This window comes from Cyprinus carpio, chromosome B20 (assembly GCF_018340385.1).
Source record: "Cyprinus carpio isolate SPL01 chromosome B20, ASM1834038v1, whole genome shotgun sequence".
In the NCBI taxonomy this organism is placed as follows: domain Eukaryota; kingdom Metazoa; phylum Chordata; class Actinopteri; order Cypriniformes; family Cyprinidae; genus Cyprinus; species Cyprinus carpio.
In genome coordinates this window covers 22,939,577-22,949,040 of record NC_056616.1, presented here as the reverse complement: position 1 = coordinate 22,949,040, position 9,464 = coordinate 22,939,577, and the positions used below count along the sequence as shown (strand labels likewise).

Genomic DNA, 9,464 nt, shown 5'->3' with positions numbered 1-9,464 from the left:
TCACATACCATTTTTATTATCGGATGCGCGTTACTGTCTCTTTAAAAATCCAGAAGCATGACGTAAGGTATTTTGACAGGACGACGGAGAAACTGGATCCGCCGCTGACAACAACAACAAACACAAAGATGTCTCGCGGAGCGCCGAGCCCCGGTCGGTGAGATGCCGGTAACGGAGCGGAGAGGATGCGGCGCGTGCTCGAGCTGCTGGCGCGTGCTGCTGCTCGCTGCGTCCGCGCTCGTGCTGCTGGCGGAGAGAGCGGCGCGTGAGTGACCTTACACCGCATCACAGGTGCATCTGATGCACCCCGTTTATCACAGCATAACGACCTGTACCGTGTTTATACCACGATATTTACACGGTACTCCAAAGAATACCATAGTACTACTATTGTAGATCCATAATACGTCCAAAACATGATATCACAACGGTGTAAAATGATGTAACCAGTGGTACCTGTTCAAACACATGGTAAAACCATGGTACATTTCGATAGACTTTTAGTGTGACTGCATTTTAAACGATACCGTTGATGACCTCTGGTTTGATGCAGCTGTGGATTGTCACGTAATACGTAAAAAAATACCATGGTATAACGGATTTTTTGGTAGTACCAGGGTTTTTTGGGAATACCTTGGAGCATTATGTAAATACTGTGACACATAAATGTATGTATATTTGAAGGAAGAATAAAAATCGTTTTTTTTGTATAAAATATAATTTAAAATGTAATTAAACATTTTAATTTATACATTTGTTTATATTTAATTTGTCAAATTACATTTACAATACATTTAGCCATTTTATGCATGTATGTATGTTTTATATATATATATATATATATATATATATATATATATATATATATATATATATATATATATATATATACTGTATATAAATAAACAAACACACACACAGGCCACTTTATTATGTACACCTTGCTAGTTCCGGGTTGGACCCCCTTTTGCCTTCAGAACTGCCTTAATTCTTCATGGCATAGATTCAACAAGGTTTTGGAAACATTCCTCAGAGATTTTGGTCAATATAGACATGATAGCATCACGCATTTGCTGCAGATTTGTCAGCTGTGAATGTGAAGCTCCCGTTCCACCACATCCCAAAGCTGCTCTATTGGATTGAGATCTGGTGACTGTGGAGGTCATTTGAGTAAAGTGAACTCATTGTCATGTTCACGAATCCAGTGTGAGATGATTTGAGCTTTGTGATATGGTGCATTACCCTGCTGGAAGTAGCCGTCAGAAGATGGGTACACTGTAGTCATAAAGGGATGGACATGGTCAGCAACAATTCTCAGGTAGGCTGTGGTGTTTAAACGATGCTTAATTGGTACTAAGGGGCGTAAAGTGTGCTAAGAAAATATCCCCCACATCATTACACCACCACCAGCAGCCTGAACCGTTGAGACAAGGCAGAATGGATCCATGCTTTTATGTTCTTTATGCCAAATTCTGACCCTATCATCTGAATGTCACAGCAGAAATCAAGACTCATCAGACCAGGCAACATTTTTCCAGTCTTCTATGGTCCAATTTTGGTGAGCCTGTGTGAATTGTAGCCTCCGTGTCCTGATCTTAGCTGACAGGAGCGGCACCCGGTGTGGTCTTCTGCTGCTGTAGCCCATCTGCTTCAGAGTTCGCCGTGTTGTGTGTTCAGAGATGGTATTCTGCATATCTTGGTTGTAACGAGTGGTTATTTGAGTTACTGTTGCCTTTCTATCATCTCTAACCAGTCTGCCCATTCTCCTCTAAACCTCAACAAGGCATTTTCGTCCACACAGCTGCCGCTCTCTGTAAACCCTAGAGATGGTTGTGTGTGAAAATCCCAGTAGATCAGTTTTTGAAATACTCAGACCAGTCCATCCGGCACCAGCGTTCAAAGTCACTTAAATCCCCTTTCTTCCCCATTCTGATGCTCGGTTTGAACTTCAGCAAGTCATCTTCACCACATCTAGATACCTAAATGCATTGAGTTGCTGCCATGTAATTGGCTGATTAGCAATTTGTGTTATCAAGCAATTGAACAGGTGTATCTAATAAAGTGGGCGGTGAGTGTACATATATATATATATATATATATATATATATATATACTGTATATCTACATATATATATATTATATATATATATATATATATATATATATATATATATATATATATATATATATATATATATATATACATATATATATATATATACATATATATATATATATATATAAACATGGCTAAATTTATTCATATGTCATGGCTAATTATAAAATATAAGACAAAATATTATTAATGATTTAAAGTATAATATTTTATATAAATGTTATTTTTTATATTATTATTATTATTGGTATAGTAGTAGTAGAAATAGTAGTAGTAGTAGTAGTATTTTTCATCTGGAAAATATTTACAATTTAAATCTGCTATTAAAGTATTGTTGCATAGATGTAGATGTTTAAAACTGAACAGAAACATTTTCAATTTAATTAAGTTTTTATTTTGAAATGCGCTTTTCAAAATAAATATTGTTCCAAAGCAGCTTTAGAAATGGAGGGATCCGGCGTTTCTGTCAGAAATGAAAGATTACAGAATTGTTTTGATCATATCAGATTTTAACCTGGATTTACTGTGATATAATCTCATCCCATTTCACTGCTCTTTTGTTATGTTGAATATTGTAGTGATAATCTCATACAGCACAAAGCATATTGAAGTGCACAGATGGAGATGTATGATGGTAACACATGTTCTCTGTTGTTCGTCAGTGGTCTGCGGTGTGGGCTTCTACCTGTGGCAGGAGGAGCTGTGTTTGGCCGGACTGACCTTTGCCCTCTTGTTGCCGGGGTCACTGGTGCAGGTGTTGAGTTTCAGGTGGTACAGGGCCGACGGAGACAAACGGACATGCTACAATTTCATCATACACACACTTCACCTGGGCATCTTCAAAAGGTGTGTGTGTGTGCATCTGTTTAAAGAAATAATGCCTTCAGAAATTACAATTCTGTTTATTTACTTCAGAGGTTTACTTTGAGTCCTTTAGATGTAAAATATTTATCACCTGAGAACTGAAGTTATTATTCCAATAATTTAATGGCACATTTGCATGTGCGCGCCTGATGTTGGTTAATGGTCACATGACATGCAAGTAAACAGATAATATAAAAATACAAATCTGCTGAAAATGCACTCACCTCAAGATGTAGATGAGTTTGTTTCTTCCTCACATTTGGAGAAATGTAGCATTACATCACTTGCTCAGCAATGGATCCTCTGCAGTGAATGGGTGCCATGAGAATGAGAGTCCAAACAGCTGATAAAAACATCACAATAATCCACAAAGCTGTGTGTTTGTAAGAAACCAAATTAATATTAACATGTTTTTTAACCTTCGCTTCAGGCCAAAATACACGTCTTTAATCTATAATAACCCTTTCTCCAGTTAAAAGGTCATCTTATCAGAATCAGGAGAGAAATATGCACAGATCAAACACCGTTTACAAGTGAAAACAGTCCAAAACAGCTCTAAACAAATATATTAGTGGATTTTGATGCAAAAAGACAACAGGAGATGGAAATTGTTACTGGAGGAAGCGACAGTTAAAAGTTAAAAACATCTTAGTGATGGATTTGTTTCTTAAAAAGGTAGCTTTTTACTTCACAAGACATTAATTGATGGACTGGAGTGGTGTGGATTACTGTGATGTTTTTATCAGCTGTTTGGATTCTCATTCTGACGGCACCCATTCACTGCTAATGCTAAGTTTCTCCAAATCTTTTCCTGTGGAGAAACACTCATCTACATCTTGGATGGCCTGAGGGTGAGTAAATATTCAGCTGATTTTCATTTTTTTGGGTCAACTATTCTTTTAATTTTCATCAGGAAAATGAAAATCCCCTGCAGTTCCCTCACAAACTGTGTCTTGTTAGTTTCATTGTAATGTGTGTGTTGTGTGTCAGGTTTTGGGATTGCAGTGTGTGTGAATGGACGGCTCAGGGCTCGTCGCAGTCGCATGCGCAGGAGGTGATGCAGCATGCAGACGTGTCTGCTCTGCGTCTGCTGGAGGTTTTGCTGATGACTCTACCACAGACGCTCCTGCAGACGTACGCTCTCACAGTTACTGACTATGGCCTCTCATCTCCAGGTCAGTCTTGAGATAGAAAGCTGTTCGAAAACGGTCATTGTTTATGTAATTCTGTTTGGTGATGTTAAAAGCAACATTTATACTGCAGATAAAAACAGTGCACTCTCCATGTGTGTGTTTTTCAGTTGCTCTATGTGGTGCCATGTGTTTGCTCTCACTGTCCTGGGCGCTGGTGCTCTACAGCCGAGCCTGTTGTTTGATCCGTCCTGGGCATTTGCAGATGCCGCCGGCGGCTCTCCTCTGTCAGCTGCTGTGGAGGATGGGCATGTTAGCCGCCCGCTTCACCAGCCTCGCCCTGTTCACCCGCACCTTCGGCTGCTGGATCATCGGGGTCCTGGGTGAGTCCGAGCCACATCAGCTCTATAGATGTGCATGCCCAGCTTTTGTTGGTAAATTGCCAATAACATGTGAATCTCATAAAGAAATTACACATTTTCAATTGAGAGTCAGTAAGATAATTTTTTAAAGAAATTAATACTTTTATTCAGCAAAGACATGTTAATTTGTATCAGAAGTGACTGATTTCATGTTACAATCAAAAGAAAAAAACATTGCACCAAAAAATTAAAAAATCCCCAAAATTATATTGAAAAATATTATTGTAAAACATACTTAAAAAATACATAACTATTTTGCACAAATAAAATTGACTCTGTATTTAGGAATATTTTTTGCATTATTATTTTGTTTGTATTTTCTTACTTTTTTTATAAATAATATGAATTAAGCAAGGGTGCATTAATTTTAACAAAAAATACCATAAAGACGTTTATAATCTTACAAATGATTTTATTTCAAATAAATGCCCTTCTTTTGAATTTTCTATTCATCAAAGAATCTTAAAAAAAAAAAAAGTTTTTCACAAAAATATGAAGCAGCACATCTGTTTTCAGCACTGATAATAATAAGACATTTTTTTATTGTGAACCAAGCTTTGCCATCACTTGAGTAAATTTTAAAATATATTAAAATAAAAAAACTGTTCTTTTAAATTTTCACAATATTTCACAATATTATTTCAAGCTATAATCAAAATAAAGAAAATTGCACCAAATTATAAAATTAAAAAAAAGTTTGCACAAAAAAGGGGATAAAATCAAGTATTTTTGCATTGTGTGATGATTTTATTGACAATTAAGTGCAATCTCCCCCAAATGTATAGCCTGTGAACAGCTTCTATGGCATGTTAGTTGAAACACAATAATATTATGACGTCATCTCTCAGTTTGTATAGTACGTCTCTTAATCTTTGTGCGTCTCATTTTCTCCCAGCGTCTCATTGGTTGATGGCTGCGCTGTGGTTGGTCTCGCAGCAGACTGACATATATGTGGGTCAGTGGTCATGGCGCGTGTTTAACTTCATTCTGGGAGGTGTGCATGTGTTTCTGTTTCTCAACGTGAAGGATGGCCCGTCCCGCTTCCGGATGGTGGGATTCTACACGGTACAAACACACTGAAAAACACACTGTTTTTCTGGTCTGTTTACACCATTAAAAACACTTTGTCGTACTCTTATATAGCCAATATAACTTTGATTTTTTTAAAGAATATGAATATGCAGAATTTATATTAAAATATGGATTTAAAGGAATAGTTTTTGCTAAATTTGGTGGAGTTGTTACTTTAAACAATAGAGTGAAAGCTGTGTTGTTTCTGTGCTGTGTAGGTGATGCTGCTGGAAAATGCTACACTGCTATTGGCTGCATCTGACATCCTGACTGATGCATCATGGGATAGCCTGACCGTCCCCACTGCTGTGCTGTGCAGCTTTCTGCTCGGTGAGTGTTTGTGTGTGAGTGCATGATAGAAAGACAGATCAACATTAGAAAGGTGTCAAATTAAGAAAAATCAAGAAGACACCCATAAAAAAAGAGTGTATTTTTATGACCATTTTCATTGTTAGTTTGCACAGAAATGAAATATGTTTGAGGAAAATACTTTTATTTAATAGAAAACAGGGGATGTATTTAACTTGGTAAATCTTTATGTGTTAAATAACTGGTATGATGCAAAAGTAAAAAATGCTATTTTATATTAATGAACTGGTTTGATCCTTTAGAAGTCATTCTAACATGCTGATTTGCTGCTTAATATGTTTGTGAAAACCGAAATATTTTTGTTTGGTATGTTTTGATAAATAGAAAGTTCAAAGAACTGCATTTATTTGAAATAGAAGTCATAGAATAGTAATTTGTAACATTATAAATATCTTGACTGTCACTTTTGATCAAATTAATGTGTCTGTGTGTTCTTTAAAAAAAACAAAAAACAAGACCTCTTTTAAATGGTAGCGTTTAAATAAAAATAAATATTTTCTATAAATTATTGCCCTTTCACTAATTTTTTTTTATTTTTTATAATGTGTTAAATTTATATTATAAAAATACGAAATAAATAAATTACACAAACAAATTCTAACCAAAGTGGTTAATTTCTAATCATGCGCAGTTCAAATATGAATGTAGTTTCTATAGATTCATATCTGCCCTTCTCAAGTAACATTTGCGTTTGATCTCTTTCAGCTAATTTAAATAAATTGCTCTCTATCTCTCTCAGGTTTGACGTCCCTGATGTTGTACTATCGTTTCCTGCATCCCAAGTCCACTGAAATCTCTCTGGGTTTGCGTCAGCGTGCACACATGGGTCGAGAGTGTCTTCAGCAGGGTGATTCCTCCTTCTCTCTGGGGGACAAAAGTCTTCCTCCGGCCCCACTTCCAGTCCTCTTCCCGTCTTCTCATCCTTCCTTCTCCCTCTCTGGGATCCCCGGCTCTCTTCTGGAGCATCCCGGGAGCTGCGGCATCAAGCCGGACGGAGAGTGTCGCCACCATCACTGGCTGCTCATCCGGCTCGCTCTGAAAACCGGTGACCCGGTTAAGATCAACGGGGCGTATGGGGCAGGTGGTGTGTCCGGGATACTGATGGTGGATCAAAAGGGAGAGATCATGGAGGACAGGTGCGTGTCCACTTCAGAAAGCCAGGATGAGACGATGGCGCCGCTGTCCGACTGCAGAGAGGAGTTTGAGAGCGTGAGTGAAGCCGGAGAAGAAGACGAAGCACATGATAGTCTTGAAATGGAGAGCCCGTTAGAGTCGCCTGAGTCCGAGTGCAAGCGGAGCTCGCCGGAGGGAAAGTCTGTTTTTGGGGACAGTCCTAAGCCCAATTATTGCCCCACTGAATCCAGCTCTACTTTATACTTCAGCGCTGACCCACAGTCGCCCAGCAGCTCCAGTAACCCTCGTCTGGACCGCGAGACGCCATTCGGTCTCGGCTCTGGAACCCGACTGAAAACTCTAGACGAGTTGAGCCCCATTTCCACAGACAGCGGGCTGCACAGGGATCACGCCCGGGGGCTTCTGGGCCGAGCAGGACCCTGCTACACCTCCGCGCCTGGACTGAGCGGGCAAGGGTTTCCGGAGGGTTCTGGGATGCACCTCAGAGGCCCCCGCAGGCAGGTGGTTCTGTCCCGCAGGGGTCCAGAAGAGGACGGTGGCTTTTAACAGCATATGAACTGCAGCTATAAGTGGCATTCACACCGGTTTCCAGTATGAAAGTTGTTGCAATGGGGGCAGTGTAAACCTCATGGAAATTAGCTTCAATGGCAAATACCAATGAGAGTGAAGATGACCCGAATGAAGCAAGACGGAGAAGCAGTTAACGTTGTTGTGAGCGTTTCACTGTTTTGTGAAATTTGTCTTTGCCCACATTCAGGGATGTAATTTAAAAAATGATTTGTGGAAAACTTTATCAGAAATTGTCAGCAATGAATTTCATTCATGCAAAAATACTCATTCATCTTGTTCAAGTTGTGATGCAATTTCAATACTGCGTCCCTTCCAGAATGTGAATTTGTAGTGGCAGGAAAACACACACATATATATATATATACATACATATATATATTATACATATATACATATATATATATATATATATATATATATATAACACCACACACACACACACACACACTACTGTTCTGAAGTTTGTAGTTGGTTTTTTTCTCTAAAAGAAGTCTCTTTTGCTCACCAAGACTGAATTTAATTGATCAAAAATACAGTAAAAACAGTAAAATTGTGAAATATTATTACAATTTAAAATAACTCTTTTGTATTTGAAAATATTTTGAAATTTAATTTATTGCTGTAAATCAAAGCTGTATTTGCAGCATCATTACTCCAGTCTTCAGTGTCACATGATCTTCAGAAATCATTCTAATATGATGATTTTTGAAACATTTCAGATTATTAATAATGTAATGTTTTGCTGCTTCAATTTTTTCACGGAAACTGTGATGCACTTTTTTTCAAAGGATTCTTTGATGAATAGAAAAAAAAAAAAAAAAAAAAAAATATAAAAAAAAAAAAATCTTCTGTAACATTATTAATGCCTTTACTGTTACTTTTGATCAATTTAATGTGTTCTTGCTGAATAACAGTATAATTAGTACTAACTCCAAATTTGTAACAACTCCTAACAAAATATATATAAAAACACACATATAAATAATAGTTACAATAGTTACATACAACCGCTTATTGACTGTCAGTGTAAACGGGGCATTAATTAATGAAATACAAGCAGCTGAAACTTGAACCCGGATATGATATTTAAGACAATAGAATTTAGTAAAATATTTAAACATACTGTCTTTGTGGGAAGTCGTGGCCTAATGGTTAGAGAGTCGGACTCCCAATCGAAGGGTTGTGAGTTCGAGTCTCGGGCCGGCAGGAATTGTGGGTGGGGGGAGTGCATGTACAGTTATCTCCACCTTCAATACCACGACTTAGGTGCCCTTGAGCAAGGCTCGAACCCCAACTGCTCCCGGGGCGCCGCAGCATAAAATGGCTGCCCATAATGTGTGTTCACAGTGTGTGTGTTGTGTTCACTGTCTCTGTGTGTGTGCACTTTGGATGGGTTAAATGCAGAGCACGAATTCTGAGTATGGGTCACCATACTTGGCTGAATGTCACGTCACTTTCACTTTCACTTTTTTTAAAGGAACAAAACCTTTTTTTAATGTTTATTATTCGGTTCTATTTATAATTCTCTCTCTGTTTATGTTCAGAATGGAGTACTCCACAGTATATACTGTTTGCTTTTTAATAAGTATGTGAAATTGTATGAAGTGAGCAACGATAAATAAGTAACAGTATCACATGACCTCCTCACATCGCATGTTAAATTAAACAAGCAGCATCTAGTTATCATCTAAAAAATAACAATGGTTATTTTATAGTTTTAATCCATGGTTGCCAGTACAAAACAAATTAGTCAAAGAGGAGATAAAAAAGCAATGTGTGTATTTCATG

The 9,464-nt window shown here is 37.7% G+C and overlaps 1 protein-coding gene across 2 annotated transcripts; it reads left to right on the top strand.

Annotated features, from left to right (window-relative positions):
* The first annotated feature begins 131 nt into the window (after positions 1-131).
* Positions 132-8,042, top strand: xkr5a (XK related 5a). 2 transcript variants are annotated; one of them, XM_042746835.1, is made up of 7 exons: positions 132-265; positions 2,779-2,962; positions 3,971-4,155; positions 4,281-4,493; positions 5,428-5,597; positions 5,822-5,933; positions 6,712-8,042. In XM_042746835.1, the coding sequence occupies exons 1-7, from the start codon at positions 163-165 to the stop codon at positions 7,650-7,652; spliced, it is 1,908 nt and encodes a 635-aa protein (XP_042602769.1). In that variant the 5' UTR covers positions 132-162; the 3' UTR covers positions 7,653-8,042. The 2 variants fall into 2 exon arrangements, with proteins under 2 accessions (XP_042602769.1, XP_042602770.1); XM_042746836.1 differs by having other exon boundaries at positions 154-291.
* Positions 8,043-9,464: the final 1,422 nt, after the last annotated feature.

Coding starts and splice junctions, on each gene's coding strand:
- xkr5a (XM_042746835.1), top strand. CDS start 163: ATGCCGGTAACGGAGCGGAGAGGATGCGGCGCGTGCTCGAGCTGCTGG. Junction 4,156..4,280: donor CTATGGCCTCTCATCTCCAG/GTCAGTCTTGAG, acceptor TGTGTTTTTCAG/TTGCTCTATGTGGTGCCATG. Junction 4,494..5,427: donor CTGGATCATCGGGGTCCTGG/GTGAGTCCGAGC, acceptor ATTTTCTCCCAG/CGTCTCATTGGTTGATGGCT.